Source organism: Triturus cristatus, chromosome 3_1 (genome assembly GCF_964204655.1).
Source record: "Triturus cristatus chromosome 3_1, aTriCri1.1, whole genome shotgun sequence".
NCBI classification, from domain to species: Eukaryota; Metazoa; Chordata; class Amphibia; order Caudata; family Salamandridae; genus Triturus; species Triturus cristatus.
In genome coordinates this window covers 627,748,015-627,767,133 of record NC_140583.1, presented here as the reverse complement: position 1 = coordinate 627,767,133, position 19,119 = coordinate 627,748,015, and the positions used below count along the sequence as shown (strand labels likewise).

The following is a 19,119-nucleotide window of genomic DNA, read 5'->3' as shown; positions in this document are numbered from 1 at the left end:
GATATTGGCAAATTGAGAGCTCCCAAAGTATGATCACGATCTTGGGGGGGGTGATTTTAATATTAACCTATGCTCTAAATCAGAGTCAGGGGCATGTGGTTTAATAATTGAGGAGGATAATCCATTAATACATTTCGAACATACGGAGCGTGGAGAAAAAATGAATGAACTCTTGCTTTGCAAACCGACTGTGCTCCCCTAGAGTGGATTTTGATTATACCTTCGTAGGTAGAGGCTGTAGATCTATTATTGATTTTATCATTGTCCAAAACTGCTATGCAAACTGGATAGCTAATTTTAAAATACATTTAAATGCCCTGAGTGACCATCTGCCTCTAAGCATTGACTTAGTATTGCCAGACGCTCAGATTAGGCGACTGAGCAATAATTTCATTGGGACCCAGGGTACCCATCTTGCTACTCAAAATGGATATACTTTTTAAGCTGGGAGAGCTGCAATCAGGTCGAGCTAAATAAGCAAATCATTTTTAAGGCCTATGACTTAATTTTAGCCTGCCTGCAGGAAGATTCCTTGCATGATACCATCTTGAATGCTTTCATCCAGATCACCTTAATTGTTCAAAATACGCTTAAAATTGAACGTAGGTGTAATCAAGATCGGAAAAATGGGTGGTTCGACACAAATTGCACTAAGTCACACTCCCGCTTAAAAGAGGCTCTACATAGGGTTGAGAGAGATTTAGATGAAATTAGGGAGTGTAGAAAGTTGTATAATGAGGCGCGTAAAACCCGCAAGAAGGAGCTAAAAAAAATCTAGCTTGGGAGACACTTCGTAAAGATTGTTCCATGTTCTGGCAGGCAGTAAATGCACCATTTTTTTAAAATAAGGATGTTGCGACAATAGCGGTCGCAATAGATGAAAGAACATGGATATATTTTTTCTCTAAGGTTTATAGCACCGCGGGTCAGGAGGAGCTCAATCTTGACCCTATAGCTCCCTTGCCAGAAAATGTGAACACTTTTTTGCCCATCAAACTGCAAATCTCCCTCGACGAAGTGACCGAGGCACTAAACGCAAGTAGAGGTGGTAAGGCTCCTGGGCCTGATGGGCTTCCCATTGACCTATTTAAGTCCACCCCATTACTCTGGATACCCCTGATAACTAGGATTTTGCAAGCAAGTTGCGCAAGGGTTTTTTTAAAAAACATGGTCAGAGTCAGTAATTGTTCCAATTTTTAAAAAAGGAGATTGTGAAAACCCAGCATGTTATCGCCCAATATCTCTTCTCGATTCCATAATGAAGGTTATGGGAAGAGTAGTGTTGAATAAATTACAATCTTGGGCTGATGAAAATAACATAATTAGCGATGTGCAATATGGTTTTAGACAAGGGCTGGGGACAATGGAACAAGTTTTAAATTTAAACATTTTAATCGGGAAGTACACTCAGGTAAAGGGCGGTAAGCTTTATGTGGCGTTTGTAGATCTAACTGCCGCATTTGACTGGGGGGAACATAATAAATTGTGGAGTATTTTATCAAATCTTAATGTATATCCAGTTTTGATCCAGTTTTTAAAAGAACTATACTCTGGGGCTACCGCTAAGGTGCGCTATGGCTCCAATGGAGAATGTACCGCACCATTTACTGTGGATAGGGGAGTGCGACAAGGCTGCGTGCTTGCGCCGTTCCTTTTTACTCTATATACCAACACTATAGAGCAAGAGCTTGAAGGAGCGGCACAGGACCCCCCGTATGTCAGCAAAAGGCCAATAGTCTCCCTCCTTTATGCAGATGATGCGATACTTGTGGCCCGTACGCAATTGGGCCTGCGGAAAGCACTTACTTTATATACAGGCTTTATGGACAGGCTAGGTCTGAAATTAAATGCGAAAAAAACTTTTATAATGACCTGTGGGAGAGGGAGAAGTAAATGTAATAGCCTCCAAACGGGGGATAAAAGGGTAGTCTCTACCAATACATTTCTTACTTGGGCGTTTTATTCGCAAACACGGGCTCTTGGGGCCCAGCGGTGAAAAATAGGAGCCTATGATTTATGAAGTCAACTGCGGCTCTTATTAACTTCACTAAGAAAATGGGAAAAAGGCCCCCTGAAATTCTCCTTAAAATTTTTCAAGCTAAATGCATAAGTATTGCAATTTATGGAGCGGGAGTCTGGGGTTTTTATGATGTCTCTATGATCCAACGCGTGGAAAATGCCTTTTTAGGATTCATTTTAGCTGTACCAGCAAGCTCCTCGGTTTTTAATTGCCACAGCGAGTTGGGTATCCCTTATGTTACGGACATTATTAAAATGCAACCTGTCCTGTTGTGGCACAGTATCTGGACAACTAGTAGTATAGGTCTAAACAAAGATATAATAAGGGATACAATGAACCTGGACCATGTTAATAAGGTTGTATGGTTGGATTACGTCAAAAAAAAATTGAATGACATAGGGCATCTAGACTTTTACTCTACCCTAGAGAAAATGTGTGCTATCACAAGGAAGGAACTTAAATTAACTTGCCTGTCTCACCTAGAGTCACTCAGAGTCACCAAGGAGATGAACAAGAAGACTGTAGTACAACATCATTTGACCTTGACAACGTTTGATATTCAACCATTTCTCACATGTTGCACTGAGGGATATGATAGACATCTTTTAACTCGTTTCAGGTTTAACACTTTTCATCGTCTGGTTAATTACCCTGGTATAAATGATTGGACCAGAGAGCTTTCTCCCTGTCCTTGTGATAATGTATCACCACAATCCACAATTCATGTGACCCTGTTTTGTAAATTTTACGCACTAGAAAGGAAAACATGGATTCTCCCCTTTTTAAAACAAGCAGGCTGGTGACAATGTAAACCAGCTTTTTTATCCTTACAATTTTTAGATAGTGTATTACTTGTATGTGTTATGACTGGTTTTTTGAAAAATGCACTGAGAGCTAGAAAAAGTATTAAAAACGTTTAACGGCAGGACTGTAGTGCACTGAAAGCTAGTTGATCTACTTGAAAGCACTTTTGCACTTTGACAGATATTTGTATTTTAATGTATTTTTATCAAATATTTACTACTTACTTTGTTTTTATGGAAATGTAAGCTTTTGTGATTTTAAATGACTAAAATCGAATAAAGCTATATTTGATTTGATTTGACAAGAAACGTAGAAAACAACCGCAGCTCTCTCAAACTGTCTTGACAATAAATATTAAACAACGTCCTTGCTCACAACAAAAGGAGATATCCATGAGGCACACAACATTTTCAACCTGCATACCGTTTTCGCACAAATACTCACAACACCAAATAATTATCCGTGCAGATCAAAGATAATTCACAGAAAATCCCAAAAATTCGATATTTCAACCACTGGAACAAATGCTCTCCTGGCAGATATAGGGCAAGGATGAACCATCATGCTTAACATACAGGATGCCACCCACGTGTCTCCTGCCAGACACCACTTCAGTACAGGAATGGTTTAAAAGATAGATGTGTTTTGTTTTATCAGAGCAGTTTCAGAGGCGACTCAGAGGCACGCACCTGCCAAATGTAACCCCAGAACTGCTTGTCTCAACCAAGCTGGCCCTACTTACCTGGTTCCTCTGTGTCCCCTGGTCCTCCTGTGTCTGTAGGACACGGGGGGCGGGTCTCGCTACATCATCTCTTAAAAATAGACCGTTCAATGCAAAACCTGGAGAATATACAAGATGCTTCTCCAGCTCAGCCCACAGAGCGCAATTCCTCTCACTTTAACTACAAATACAAGTGTGTCCAACCTCGCCTGGTCTTACTTCTGACAGCCATATGCATCTCGCACTCATCACTGTACCCCAAAACCATATGACAACAGTGCAGCATGATGGGGGGCGAAGAAGCCCGTTATTGTGTACAGTGGAAAAGGAAAGACTTTTTAACACCCCAGGTGCCTGCTTAAGTATATTAGTGACACCCAACTCCGTCCCATTCAGTCACCCCACCACTCCCTTCTTGATGTAAGAAAAGGGACGATTGGCTGATCCGGTTTACACTTCTGGGAAGGGTACCACTGGCTTTTAAAAGCGTGCCTGCCTCTGTACTGGTGACACGAATAGGTCATTGCGTTGACCCAATAAGACAGCATCGTTCCAATAAAATCTAAGCGAGAGGTGTGCTACCGGGCGCTCTGCAATATTAAGAGTATCTATTGTATTTAATGCATGTCGGATTTTAATATGATTTTCAATAAAGTACTGGATCACGAGTATAGGAGCCTCTATGAAAGTGCCACCTTCTCACACTGCTCAATATCCATTGATGTACCTCCTGCGCAGACTTCACACTGCATCCTCTCGGCTGCAGTGTACTTGAGGGGTGGTCGGCTGCACATTCACATACATGACTGTCACGATAGAAACAAACCTGCTCTGATACAGGGAGCCCTGCTGCGTAGACCCCAGGTACTGCCTGTTCCGCAGGGGACCCTGCATCGCTGGTCCTGCGCCGCTTCACTTCTCCTCTAGCACTTGTTTCAGCTTTTCCGCTTCTGTTCTCCAGCACCGCTTGTCTTCTCCTGCGATGCTGCACTTCTGCTGCACTTCTCTTGCACGCTTCACTTTACCTTCTTTCCTGCCCCCCTTCACTTCTCATGCAGCGAGTCACTACTCCTGCCTGCACTGTTGCTACCCTCAGCACCACTTCATTTCTGATGCACACTAAGTCGCTTCTCCTGCACCACTCCCTCCCCGAGCACCACTTAATTTCTCATGCCCCACTTTACTTCCCGAGCACCCTTGGCTTGTCCTGCACTACTTCTCTTCCCCAGCACCTCTTCACATTTCCTGCACCACTAATTCTGTCCTGCAACGAGTCACTTCACACGCATGGCTTCCCGCATGCTTCCTGCCCCTTCCTCTTCTGAAAGAAAGTCTTGTGGTCGGTGAAGGTGCCCACGTCTTGAAGCTACTCCATCCGCGCGGGTTTCCTTCAGTCGGTGCTCACTCTCGCCTGTGGGTACACAGTTCCTTTTATAGCTACTGGGCACGCAGCTCGGTTGGTCTCAGCTCCTGCGCGCAGCCGTCTTTGACGAGAGCGCATCTACAGCTCAGTGCACAAAGAGCCAGTGATCCGCGGTGATAAAGAGCTTCCTTGTACACTCATCAAACCCGCGAAAGCGTCCACTTCCTGTGCACACAACTCGCGTGAACGGTACAGCTGTCCAGGTCCCGTGATCGGTACAGATGCACAGCTCCTGTGCATACCGCTTTTTTCGTCTGTACGGGTGTCCAACTTCGCCCTCCGAATCTTGGAGCAGCACAGAAGGAGGGTCCAGTGCACACAGTTCTTGCGTTCTGGGCTGATGACCGGCTCCTGTTACTATCAATACACAGGTCCCGTCCTTGTGCACATACACAAAGCTCGTGCACTCTGCGCTGCTGTTCAGCACAGGTATCCAACTCCTCTGCACACAACTCTTGTGAGGAGTGCACGTGTCCAGATTATGTCCACTTAGCGCCTTTGATCATTTCAGTTCCCAAGGGGCTGTGCATGCAACACACACCTCCAGAGTTAATGTGCAGTTTCCCTCAGCACCGCCTGCGCACACAGCTTACGCCACACGCATCTATGTGCATATAGCTCACGTTACGTTCTTGTAGTTCATGTGCTCTTTCCCATGCTAAGCATTGCCCGTGCACAGTACTACACGCGGAAGATCCTCTCGGTTCTACATGTGGAAGAGCCCTGTGGGATGGTTTACTCTATTTGTCACATGATCCAAATCGCTGTTCATTCCCCTAAAAAGATCAGGAAGGGAGGGTAGGAGGCAGATCTGATAGGTTAGCTAGGCTGCTGCTGGCCGCTGATTGGCTGCATTCAGCCATCTGCAGTGCATAGAAGGGGTGCTCGGACCGCCATGCTCTGTGTGGCACGCAGTGACCAAGTAGGACTTCAGGAAGTCGGTTACCGAAGTGTGAGTGTAAGACCTGTGTCAACTCGGCCTTTATTAACTCGATATCCTACACACACCACATAACTGGGAACGTTTTGTTGTATTATAGTCTTCCTGAGAATCCCTTTTCAGAAGTAAGAGAGTGGTTTGGGATAATATAGGGACGAGGGATAACCCCATGCTATGTTATCCTTCAGCACAACATGTGCAGTTTTGTTTAATAACAGGGGTGTAACACAGTCCCCTGCGGCTGGAGGGGTTAGGGGACAGTTACAATTCTTTAGGGGACCCCAGTCCTTTACGGGGGGACCCACTAAGCCCTAGACCAATGAATATTTGTGAGATATGAGAGACTCTGAGGCCCCTCATCACATTCCGCAGAAGGGCTTCATCTTTTTGTATTATGCCACTGTCCAATAGCATGGCATGGTGGTGTAGACAAAAGTCATTTTTAGGATCTAGGTGGTTCTCATGGCTGTGACAGTCAAAAGCTGAAATATAATCAAATGTTTTGTCATCAGACACTAAGACTGGACCCATATCACCAAGACTTGAGGCAAAATCTGAGAGCACAAGGTGAGCCAGCTGGTACACCCCGAAATCCAATGCATCAAAACGCAGGTGCCAACAACTGGAAAGAAGAAGGAGCACCAGCAGGAACCACAACGATCTAGCATCCTTTAAATCAGCCCTCAACAACTACCACTGCCAGTCCAAAGCCACAGAAAAGGAGACTCTGACCCATCAGATCGAGACCAGTGCTAACCAAGCCAAGGAACTCTTCACCATCGTCTGAGAGTCAGTTCACCTACCAGTCAGCAAACGAGAACTCCATCCCCGCCTCACAGGAGCTCTGTGATGCCCTCGCTGACCACTTCCACAACATGATAGCAACCATTTACAGAAACTTCAATCCCCAAACCTCCAACCTCCTCATCAACCACCACCACCGACCACCCGCTCACTGCATGGTAATAACTCAGAACACGGAACGCAACCACACTTATGAACTCCATCCACCGGGGAGCACCCACCGACCCCTGTCCCCACCGGCTGTTTAACCTCGGGAGAGACAAGATAAGTCACCAGCTCACCACAATCCTCAACGCCTGGTTAACTACAGCTATCTTTCTAGACGCCTGGAAACATGCAGAGATTAGACCCCTCCTCAAGAAACCCTCCAAAGACCCCAGCGAGCTCCAGAACTACCGTCCAATCTCACTGCTCCCGTTCCTCGTAAAAGTCCTAGAAAAGGCCATCAACATCCAACTCACCAAATACCAGAGCCAGCCACAGCACAGAGCCAGCGCTGATTGCCGCCACAGACAACCGCTGCACCATACTCAACAGAGGAGAATCAGTATCCTCTCGTGCATCTGGTGAAAGGGGAATCAAGTCTTCGTACCATAGTCCTTTCCTTATTCCTAAGGTCTTTAGTCTCTGTAAACCTCTGTAGTGCAAAGGGCTGGGAGATATGGCCTGGATGAAGGATGAAAGGAGTCCCAAAACTTTTGCAAGGTCTCTGAGCATTATCGTGTCCTTGGATAAGACTGACCTCACGTCTTTCTTTATGTTTACCAGTGCACAGGATTCTTATACTGCTTTTGTGAACATTCTATTGCTTTGTGATGTGTTTAATGTTCTTTAAAGGGCTGCATGTTGGGCAGCAAATAAAAGTATATGCATAATGGTAGCTTCCGGTCTTGTAATAAAATCAGTCACACTGATCCTGCTGAACAACTCCTCAGCCTTTAACACCATCTCCCACCGCGCACTCATCGACTGACTACACTAAATTGGAATCGGAGACAATGCGCTCTGATGGAGGGCATCCTTTCTCACGGTGTGCACCCAGAGAGTCCGCCTCCCTCCCTTCACCTTGCAAGCCAAACACACCATCTGCGGCGTATTCCAAGGCTCAACTCTCAGCCCAACCCTCTTCACCGTCTACATGACACACTTGCGGACATCATCAGATCGCATGACATCAACATCATCTCCTATGCCGACAATATGCTGTTCGTCCTCTCGCTCTCAGTGAACCCCACCTTGACTAGGACCAACTTCCACAACTGTATAAAGAATGTATCAGCCTGGATGAGGGACAATTGCCTGTAGCTCTACATGGATAAGACTGAAGTTCTGATCTTGGGCATCTGGAACGACCCCTGGTGGCCATCGGAACTCGGACCCACCTGGCGCAAAAAGACCACGCCTGCAACCTCAGCATCATCCTAGATAGATAACTCTTCATGAAACGTCAGGTCAACGCCATCTCCTCAGCCGGCTTCCACATGCTCTGCATGCTCCACAAAGTCTTTAAGTGGCTTCCCATCTGCACCAAGAAGATGGTGACACAGACCCTCATCATCAGCCGACTGGACTATGGCAACGCACTCTATTCAGGCACCACCACCGAACTCATGCAGAGGGTCCAGACAATCAAGAACGCAGCCGTAACACTCATCCGTAGCCTGCTCAAAAGGACCCCCTGCTACGAGGAAACAAAACTCAGCTGCAATAGAACTGATTGAACATGCTTACAATTAACTTTATCATGTTATTTAGTGTGTGGATAAAATGCTTTAATCCTGTTTCACCTGTAGTCGATAAGTTGTTGTCATGCCCTTATAATTGTTATCAAGGTTTGCTGTTATGTACATCAGGTAACAAATCCTTGCTGTAGCCAATGCTTGTTATTATAACTCATTTCTGAAACACTTGGCTTTCCAGAACATTAGGGAAATGAGTATTCAACTGCTGCATGCATTTCCTACATGTGCAAACTGCTTTCACGTGCACACGTGAGCTGCTTAATTAGGATCAAGGACCTTCCCTGTCTTCTCTCGACATCCTGCATCTCTTTGGCACTCCTCCCTGTTCCTTCCCTGTCTTCGCTCGGCGTTTTTGGAGGTGTTCCGGCATTGGACATCTTTTCGGCGCTCCTTCCTATTTCCTGCGAGAAATAAAGACAAGCATTTGAAATGCAATAGGTCTCGCAATTGCAAAATTTTGAGCTATTGGCATTGTAAATGACAATGCCTTTTATTTCTGTGTTTAAAAAACCTGCACTAATAAAAGGCATCGTCCTTTACAATACCAATAGGTCAAAGTTTCTAAAATGCGAGACCTATTGCATTGCAAATGCAATGCTTGTTGTGTACAAGCACCCCATGCTGTGCTTTCACGTTAAGAGGCCACACCCCTTTCTTTAGACAGCCGTGATATAGAGGTAAGGGAAAGCAAGAGAGAAACACACCACACCAGCAAGAGGTCCGTCACAGACGAGTCCCTCTGCATGTCTCCATGCCCGGAATGAATGGCGGTGTAGTACAAAATCCTACAATCAGAGCTGAAGACCTGAAAGCACAAATTAATATATATAGACAGACACACACAGACATACAAACAGACACACACAGGCCATACATTTGTGGTACTTCAGAGGAGATGTCACTAATGCGCTTCAAAGATACTTTTATGTCAGATATGTTCTTCGTTAATTCATGTCCTCCACTACAGTTCCAACTGACCCTTATCAATCACCTTAATCATTGATCTAGGAACTTGTGGCAGGAAGATCAGAAATATATGCTGTTTCCTTATGGTACCTTCTGATTTCTATTTTATCCTGTTTAATGTAGAGTTCTACATCAAGAAATGTGATCCTTTCAGTATTGTAACCTGAGGTAAGTTGCATATTAGATTCATTGGTATCTTGATCATCATGAAATCCCTTTAACTCTACCACAGTCCGTCACCGGATCATGAGGACATCATTAATAAATCTCCTCCAGTAGTAAACTTTGTCAATCTAAGAGGAAGCTTGACGACCCCAGACATACTCCCTCTCAAACCAGGCCATAAAGCACAAGTTACTTACCTTCAGTAACGATACATCTGTAAGAAACATTAGTAGTGATAGATTCCTTACCTTAGAATTACCCCCAGGCGTCAGACTGGATCCGTAAAGTTTTCGTCAGTAGTACCCCTGCGCGTCGGTAGGAGTTGTCGTGCGGCTCCACGTGCGTCGTTGGCGTCGTCGACACGGAAATAATGTCGCTGAAGCTACATAGACGTGCCCACACACGTTGACGTCAGTTCTGTACACTTCTTTCCGCGCCAGGAACGCAGAGCCATGCAAGAAACTGACCACTGGTGCCATGAAACTAGGGTCCTGAAAGACATGACCTTAACCCTAGAAATCAGTTCGCAGAACGGGGAGGATAGGTGGGGCGGTAAGGAATCTATCACTACTAATGTTTCTTACAGATATATCATTACCGAAGGTAAGTAACTTGTGCATCTGAATAAAACACGTAGTGATAGATTCCTTACCTTAGAATAGATACTCCAGCAATACCAAACCCGGTGGTGGGTCTGCGAACCAAGATCACACCAGAAAGTCTTGGAGAACAGAACGGCCAAAGAAGCCATCTCTCGGGACTTGGCTGTTCAGGTAGTAGTGCTTGGTAAACGTGTGCAGCGAGGCCCACGTATCTGCCTGACAGATGTCATGCAAGGGAACTCCCCGTCCCAAAGCAGTAGTGGCTGCCGTCGCCCTAGTAGAATGGGCACGCAGCCCCACCGGAGGCTCCTTTTTAGCCAAAGAATAACAAGCCTTTATGCACAGAACGACCCACCGAGAGATGGTCAGCTTGTGCATGGCCCGACCTTTCTTGGCGCCCACGTAGCCAACAAAGAGCTGGTCATCCACCCGGAACTGTTGTGTGCGGTTTAGGTAGAATGAGAGTGCACGTTTTGGGTCCAGACGGTGGAGCCTTTCTTCCTCTTTTGAGGGATGCGGAGGCGGAAAGAAGGTGGGCAAAGTAATGGTCTGCCCAATGTGAAAGGCAGTGACAACCTTCGTCAGAAAAGATGGACGAGTACTTTGTCCGGATGGACAGAGAGAAAAGGAGGTTTAGAAGAAAGAGCCTGGAGCTCACTCACTCTTCTGACAGAGGTGATGGCCACCAGGAAAGCTGTCTTTAAAGTGAGAAGACGAAGAGGACAGTTGTGAAGTGGCTCAAAGGGAACACACATCAGATATGTCAGAACCAGATTCAAGTCCTACTGAGGCATTATGAAAGGAACAGGAGGGAAACAATGAGTAATGCCTTTTAACAGGGGACTTGAAAAGGGAAGGCTGATCTGGAAGCCGTAAAATGGCCGAAATGGCCCAGAGATAGCCCTTGATAATGCCCAAAGAAAGAAGGAATAGAAGGACCTCTGAAAGAGGGGCAGAAAGGGGATCCACAGCCTTTGCTGTGCACCATGCCACAAACTTATTCCACCTGCAGGCGTATACCGTCTTAGTGAAGGGACGCCTGACTGCCAAGATTACATCACAAACTTCGAGAGGCAGGTCAAAAGACGTCAACTGCCGCCGCTCAATCTCCACGCAAGGAATGGAGGCTGGACAGGTTCGGGTGGAAGACCGTCCCCTGTTGCTGCGACAGAAGATCCTCCTGAAGAGGCAGTCGGACCGGGGCATCAATAGCCATGCTGAGTAGCTCGGGATACCATACTCTTCGAGCCCAGTCCGGAGCCACAAGAATGACTTGGGCCCGGTCGCGCTTGATCTTCTTCAGCACTCTGGGTAGAAGTGCTATAGGTGGAAAGGCGTATAGTAGACCGCAACTCCACTCACGACGAAAAGCGTCACCTAGCGAGTGCCGCCTTGGAAATTCCAACGCACAGAACTGATGTCATTACGCATTCTCTTTGGTGGCGAATAGATCTAACCAAGGCTCTCCCCACTGCTAAAAGAGACCTTGCACCACGTCCGAGTGCAGACGCCATTCGTGATCCATCATGCCTCGGTGGCTGAGTTCGTCCGCCCTGGCGTTCAGAGAACCTGCCAGGTGTTGAACCACCAGGAGAATGCCCTGATGTTGCAGCCATGTCCAGAGACGCAGAGCCTCCTGACATAGGGTCCACGACCCCACCCCGCCCTGTTTGTTGCAGTACCACATTGAGGTGGTGGTGTCCGTGAACACCTGCACTACTCTCCCCTTGACAGAGGGAAGGAATGCTTTCAGTGCAAGTTGGATCACCCAAAGCTCCAGAAGGTTGATATGGAGCCGGGACTCCGCCGGACACCAGATCCTCTGATCTCCGCCTCTCCCATGTGGCCGCCCCATCCCAGAAGGGACGCATCCGTCACCACTGTGTGTTCCAGTTGGGGAAGGGAGAGGGATCTGCCATTGACCCAATCGCGATTCGTGAACCACCACTGCAATTGTTGTGCAGTGCCCTCCGAGATCTGCACGTGATCGGACAGGTTGCCCTGATGCTGTGCCCACTGGAACTTCAGGTCCCACTGCAGAGCCCGCATATGCCATCTGGCATGATCCACCAACAGGACGCAGGAGGCCATCAGGCCCAGTAGCTGGAGGGTCATCCTGACCAAAACCCGGGATAAAGGCTGAAAGATCATAATCATAGCCTGAATATCCCAGACTCGCTGCTCGGGAGGATAAACCCGAAACTGCGCCGAATCCAGAACCGCACCGATGAAGAGGAGCCTCTGAGAGGGAATCAGGTGCAACTTCGACACGTTGCTGGAGAACCCCAGCAAGTGCAGGAGGTCGGCCATAGTCTGTCGGTGGGAGATCACTTCCTGGGGCGAGCCCGCCTTCAACAACCAGTCGTCGACATAGGGAAGACTGGGTCCCCTGATCTGCGCAGATGAGCTGCGACCACCGCCATCACTTTCGTGAACACCCGAGGGGCACTGGTAAGGCCAAAAGGGACTATGGTGAACTGAAAGTGCTCGTGGCCTACCGTGAACTGCAGGTAACGCCGGTGGGCCAGCAGGACGGGAATATGAAAGTAAGCATCTTGCAAGTCCAACGCTACAATCCAATCTAGCGGGTCCAGGGCAGACAAGACCTGAGCAAGTGTGAGCATCTTGAACTTCTCCTTCCGGAGGAAGCGATTGACGTTCGAAAGGTCTAAGATAGGACTCGGACCCTTGTCCTTCTTGGGGACCAGAAAGTAGTGGGAATAACAACCACGACCTACTTCTGGCCCAGGAATGTGCTCGATGGGCCCCTTGGCCAAGAGGGCCGTGACTTCCTGCTGAAGAAGCGCAAGATGGTCCCCCGACATGCGATGGTATTGGGGTGGCATGGCTGGAGGGGGAGTCTCGAAGGGGAGGGAGTAGCCCCTTCGGACATTTTGCAGCAGATGTGATGTTGCGCCAGTGCTGGAGATGATGGCGTATTCTGCCACCCACTGGCGTTTGATGTCCCTGAAAGGTCGGACTAGGAAGGCTTTGCAGTGGATGCTGGGGGGGTAGACTGACCCACCTGCTGGCCCCCAGAACTGCCTCGATGGTTCCCACGTCCGCGGCCGCTCTGAAGATGTTGCTGCGCAGGCCTGAGGCTCTGGAACGAACGTGTTGGGACAGCCCTTCCGTGGCCACGAAAGGAGCCAAAAGCGGAAGGCGGAGGAGGGCGAGTGGCCGACAGGCCCAAGGGCTTGGCCATAGCTCTTGAGTCCTTAAACCGCTCCAACGCACTGTCCGCCTTATTGCCAAAAAGGCGAATGCCATCAAAGGGCATGTCCATCAAGGTGTTCTGGACATCACCTGAGAAGCCAGTTGTTCTCAGCCAGGCGTGGCGCCAAAGCGCCACTGTCGTGGAAATCGCCCTGCCCAGCTAGTCGGCGGTATCAAGCCTACAACGAATGGTAAACTTTGCTGCGTCTCTGCCAGCTGCTATAGCTTGGGAGAGTACTGTCCGTGCCTCCTCTGGACAGTTGGGCAGCACCTGCGCAACCGTATCCCACAGAGAGTGGGAATAACGGCCCAAGAGGCATTCGGTGTTCACCGACTGGAGCCCTAAGCTGGCAGATGAAAACAGCTTCTTGCCAAGCTGCTCCAGCTTCTTGGATTCCCTATCCGGAGGTGCAGAAGGGAACGCGCTCTGGGACCAGAGGCTTGGACAACCAAGCTCTCGGGAGTGGAGTGTTGGGAGAGAAAGAGGGGGTCGCCCGGAGCCGGGCGATGGTGGTGGGCCACGTTCCAGTCCACAGGAGCCCCTGTGTTGGGCCTGGACCAAGTGCCCAAAAAACCGTCAGAAAGTGCGTCATTAAAAGGCAGCAAGGGCTCCGAAGAGGTTGCCGCCGGCTGAAGCACTTCTGTTAGGAGGATAGTCCTGACGGCCACCTTAGGGAGTTCGAGGTGGAGAGCCTCGGCTGCTCTACGTACTACCACTGCGTAACTGGCTCCCTCCTCCGTAGCCACGGTAGGAGGAGACAGCATGCCAAGGTCAGGTGAGGTGTCAAGACCACTGGCATCCCCCAAATCCTCTGCCGAGTCTGGATCATAATCACACTGCTGTGTGAGAGGGTCCTCAGACCCCTCCCAGTCCTCCCCTTCCTCCATAGTCTGCGAAACAGGCTGAAAATAAGGAGGACGGACATAAGGAAAAAATGGCCACATCGGCGTCGGAATCGGCACCATGTCCGGTTCAGGGCTAAAACTGAGGACAACATCGTCCCGAGGAACGGGCGATGTCGGAGGTGGTGCCGGTGGGGTCGACGTCGGTGGAGGTGTTTCAAGGTCAACCGGCATCGACCGGGGTCCGATCCCACGGGGTTCTGCGGTGCCTGAACCCCTGGTCGGGCCCCCGGGGCCCGGAGGCACACCGGCGGGGCCAGACGGCCCAAAGAGTCGGGCCAGGGCAGCAAGAAACTCTTGCACCTGAGCAGGCGTCGCTGACGGACCCGAAAAAGGTGGGTAGGCCGGCGGAGACGTCGCAGGTTCCACCGGAGCCGCGGGATGGCACCGCCTGCACCTCAGCCGCGTTCCGGGACCTTGAGCGGCGCGGAACCGACTGCCGGACTTCCAGCAACTTTCGGGACTGCTCCCGCAAAGTCTTCAGCGCCATGGCCCGGCAGTCGGGGCACGATTTGGAGTCGTGGTCGCGCCCCTGGCAGTAGAGACAAACGCGGTGCGGCTCCGTCACCGACATCATGCGGTGACAGTCCCCACAGTCAAAAAGTGACTGGGGGTACTTGCTCTTCCCGGATCTGCGCTTGCTGGCGCGGAAAAAGAAAGAACTGATGTCAGTACGCGTGGACGCGTATAAGTAGCTCCAGCGACGTCATCTCGGCGCCGACGACACCAAAGAAGCATGCGGAGCCGCACGACGACGCCTTCCGATGTGCAGGGGTACTGCTGACAAAAACTTTACAGATCCAGTCTGACGCCTGGGGGTAATTCTAAGGTAAGGAATCTATCACTACGTGTTTCTTTCAGATTAGTTTGACATAGAAGAGGGCAACTCTGGAGCCCATTGCTGTTCTGTATATCTGTTAACAACAAGTGCCTTTGAAAAGGAAGACATTGTTATGCAAATGTCACCTGCATGACAAAACACAAGTTAGCTGGGCTGGAGTACTTTTAAAAGATTGAAGTCTGGAATAAAAGAAAATTGGACTAATGGATTCTCTTTGAATTATCTGTCATTTAAAGATTGCTATAATGCTAATACCGGTGTGTTTCAGCACTTGTATGCATTGCATCATTTACAAAGCCATGATAACCAGCACCACTGTTTATCCTGTAGACAAGCTCTCCATCTCTGGTGGCTCTCAGCATACTTGCAACCAGGACACTATCAGACTGGAGTCTACTCCGTTTAAAAAAAAGTTATAAAACAAGCCATCGGGCATTTTCCATCTATGCACCCTGGATCTAGAACAGCATCCTCTTCCTCATATCCACCAGGACCACCCCCAACGCTGCTGCTCCAATTTCGGAAAGATTTAAAGATGCACCTCTTTAAGAAACACTATATCAGATTTCACTAATAGTACACCTCTACTTCCTGAATCCACCTACCTTTGCTATCTCTCGTTGACTTGTATGCTTGCTTTTTACCCTATGCTGTGCTCCGCTGCCGTTTTGTCTAGGTTTATACTATAGAAATACTACATACATTAGACTCCAAAGGCAGCTAAATCACTCAGGAATGTATTCAAATGTCATTACATCAAATGTGCATTAAAAAGTGTGTAACTGCCTACTGATGGAGGCAAGGATTGAGTACGTCTGCACTGACCCCAAAATTCACTATGAAACTCCCAAAATACCATCACTCCTTTTCTCACCACAATTCACCAATCATAACCATCAGCTCCTCGACTACACACTATTTCACTGGAAAATCCTTCAAAAAGCTTAAACACGGAGACAGATCCCTCGGAGCAGTGCTGGCTCTAGGGCGGTGCAATTGGTGCCACCACACCGGGCGTTGACTTGGGCTGGAGGCGTAATTTTTTCATTTTAGAAGCACCTGCTGCCGCGCTCCTGGCCTCCAGCAATTTCAGACATCAATTTGAATGTCAAGCTAACTGGTGATTAATCGTCTTTCTGGAAAGAGACTGGAGGTTTGTCTTGGGGAAGTCTGACTCATTCTAAGGTAGTGCAGAGGGTTAAAATGCCTGCTGCTAAGAAAGTGTATTATGCAGATAAAGCGCATATAATGTAAATAGATCAGTGTGTTACTGCTTCTGTAGTAGGGCTCCTTTTGTAACTTTTCGTTTATAAGTCAAGATATTAATATAGAACATTAAGTTATTAACTGTCATCAAAGAGTTGCATGCAAACTGCAATGTATATATTAGAGCTACATGTTTTTTTGCCCAGTCTTTTATCATCCTAATCTTGTGAAAAGGGTTCATTTGGGTTGAAAACAATTCTTATTAAAGAGAACCCCTTACAATGATGTTACGTTTTAAATTCAGAATTTGTGCTTTTCCAGAATAAGGACTCAAACTATATTGCCTACCATGAAAGATGACATGTCACTCCTACACCACACCTTGTAGTCCTGTCTGATGTAACATTTCCTATACACTGATTTACACATGTATGATTGTCTCTGTGCAATGTGTGTGTGATGTAAAGTGCTGCAACACCTTACACTGGTTTGAGTAGCACTATAAAACTGAATGAATCTGAGAGTCAGTGGTAATGGAGACTTGAGGGGCACTGTTTAAGGGTGCAAGTGAGGGAATCCGTGGCAGAGGTGGTCATTGGGGGGGCGCCAACAGACATTGTCGCACAGGGCGGCACCAGCGCTAAGGCCGGCCCTGCCTGGGAGTCCATGATTCTAACATTCTGAACACCCGGACTCCCAAACTGAAAGCAAAACCAAATTACGTGCAGTTCAGGAAACAGCTGAAAACAGTACTATTTAGTCTTGCCTGTAGTTGAGCTCCTGCAACAATGAAGCCCTGTTTGAAGAACATCAGAAAACATCCAGCCTCCAGCCTCACTGATTAGACTCTAACAACCTCATAAGTTGTCTTTTCTTTTTCTAATGTTTAAATGCTTGGAAGTACCCATAAAGAGACACAAAGTTCTGCGTAAATATTCCAGTAATATGCAATGCATGTGGGTTAGCATCCTGTCATTGATAAATCCTGTTATCCTGTTGCTTTACCAAAAGAATAACGCAATTAGCAAATTATTGGTTTGGAATTGTGGTTTTAATACTATTCTAGCAAACCATGCATCTTGAAAACATGGATATATTCAGGCACATAGTGGTTATTGGTTGCATACTGTATTAATTAATACTTTTTATTGAATTGAACTACTAACAAGTGGTCTTTTCATGAAAGGAACTATCACTTTCATGAGAACGCCAATCATCTGTGGACATTTTTCCCCCACTGTATGAAACACACGATTTCCGGCTATTTGAATGTTTTTTTCCGCTAAGCTGGTATGTGCCATTTGGCAGTGTGAGAACAGAGTCATCATTTCTTTGATTTGCTTGTAGACTTCCACATATTGAGCCCAGGCATTGAAGATTTTCCTGGTGTAAGCCATGCCCTGTAACTTAGTTTTTAGTGCGGATGTATGTTTGTAACCTGCAGGTCATAGTTTTCAATCCTAAAAAGATATTGCAAAGTGTTGATGTACCTGCTACAAAGCTGAACTGCCACGGCGTTGATTATTAGAAAGTGAACTCAATGGATTCATGTTTTTTGCACAGATCTATGTTGAAATCTTGGTATGACAGTTTAGTGTATCATGCCCACTCTACAGATTAGCATGAAACCTGCAGGCCTATGTTTCAGTCCCAAAAAGTCTAAAAACTTTTATTTGTGGATGAGAAAATGAATACCACTGAGCTGAATAGTAATGTGCCCATTATTAAGTACCAATAAATATGTTAATGATTTGTGTGATATAATGCCATTATTACAATTATAAGCCTAGCCTGACACTGAACAGTACATTACAGGCAATATACATTCAGTAGACATATTGTGTACATTGAATTGAATTGAAAAGGCATTTCTAGAGCGCATGGCTACCCTGAGGCATCCCAGCGCTTGGTCCTGTCTCTACCTTTGACTAGTTGCATGATCCACTTACACTTGGCGTGTGCTCCCTGTTCCATGTGTACTGTTGAACAACCATACAATCATGCTGACTAGGCACTGTCACTTTTATCTCAGCGTTTTTATTGTTTGTGGGAATTTGCCAACCTGCAATGGCTTCCTAACTAGGCACCTAAATATATCTGGCCACAGTGATTATCTGACCTTTGGGCTCACTGTGTTGTCAGTGGAGATGCCACAGAGAGCATGCTGAGACAGTGGAGGCACCACAGAGACATGTTGGCACACCAATGGAGATACTTACAAAGACCTGTTGGGATGTCAGTAGAGACACCAGCAAAAACATGTTGGGATATCGGTAGAGATACTGCCAAAGACATGTTGAAATGTTAGTGGAGTTACTGCCAAAGGCCTGTCGATATGGAGATACCACCAAAAACCTGTTAGGATGTCGGTGAAGACACCACCTAAAAACTGTTGAGATGTCAGTGAAATGCTGCCAAAGGCCTATTGATATTTTAGTTGAGGTACCACCAAACATCTGTTGTGCTGGTAGAAGATGTACCCACTGACCAATGGGATGCCAAGAGCGGTCCTGATGAGAGCCCAGAGGAGCTCCTGTAATTAAATCAGCCTGTGATGTGAGGATCCTTTGCACCTCTTTGTCGTTGCCTGACACAATGACCAGCCCTGTTGCATACTTCATTCTTAATTCATGTGCGAGCTTGTCCTAGAGTTACCGCGAGTAGCAGGGGGCTTTGGTTACATACGTTTCAAATGAACTATTTATCAGTGCGATACCCGAGCCCTCGTACTATGCACAGGTGCAGAGGCAGAAGGCCGAATAAACA

At 47.4% G+C, this 19,119-nt stretch overlaps 1 protein-coding gene and 1 long non-coding RNA gene across 2 annotated transcripts in view; one reads left to right on the top strand and one right to left on the bottom strand.

Annotated features, from left to right (window-relative positions):
• Window positions 1-5,714, bottom strand: part of CLN6 (CLN6 transmembrane ER protein) — a 145,848-nt gene extending 140,134 nt beyond the window's left edge. Inside the window, exon 1 of the mRNA XM_085644592.1 lies at window positions 4,372-5,714. Within this exon, the coding sequence (XP_085500718.1) occupies window positions 4,372-4,439 (68 nt within the window). The 5' untranslated portion in view covers window positions 4,440-5,714. The remainder of the gene's footprint in view (window positions 1-4,371) is intronic.
• Window positions 1-19,119, top strand: part of LOC146860667 (uncharacterized) — a 272,962-nt gene that overhangs the window by 205,806 nt on the left and 48,037 nt on the right. The gene's annotated exons all lie outside the window — the stretch shown is intronic.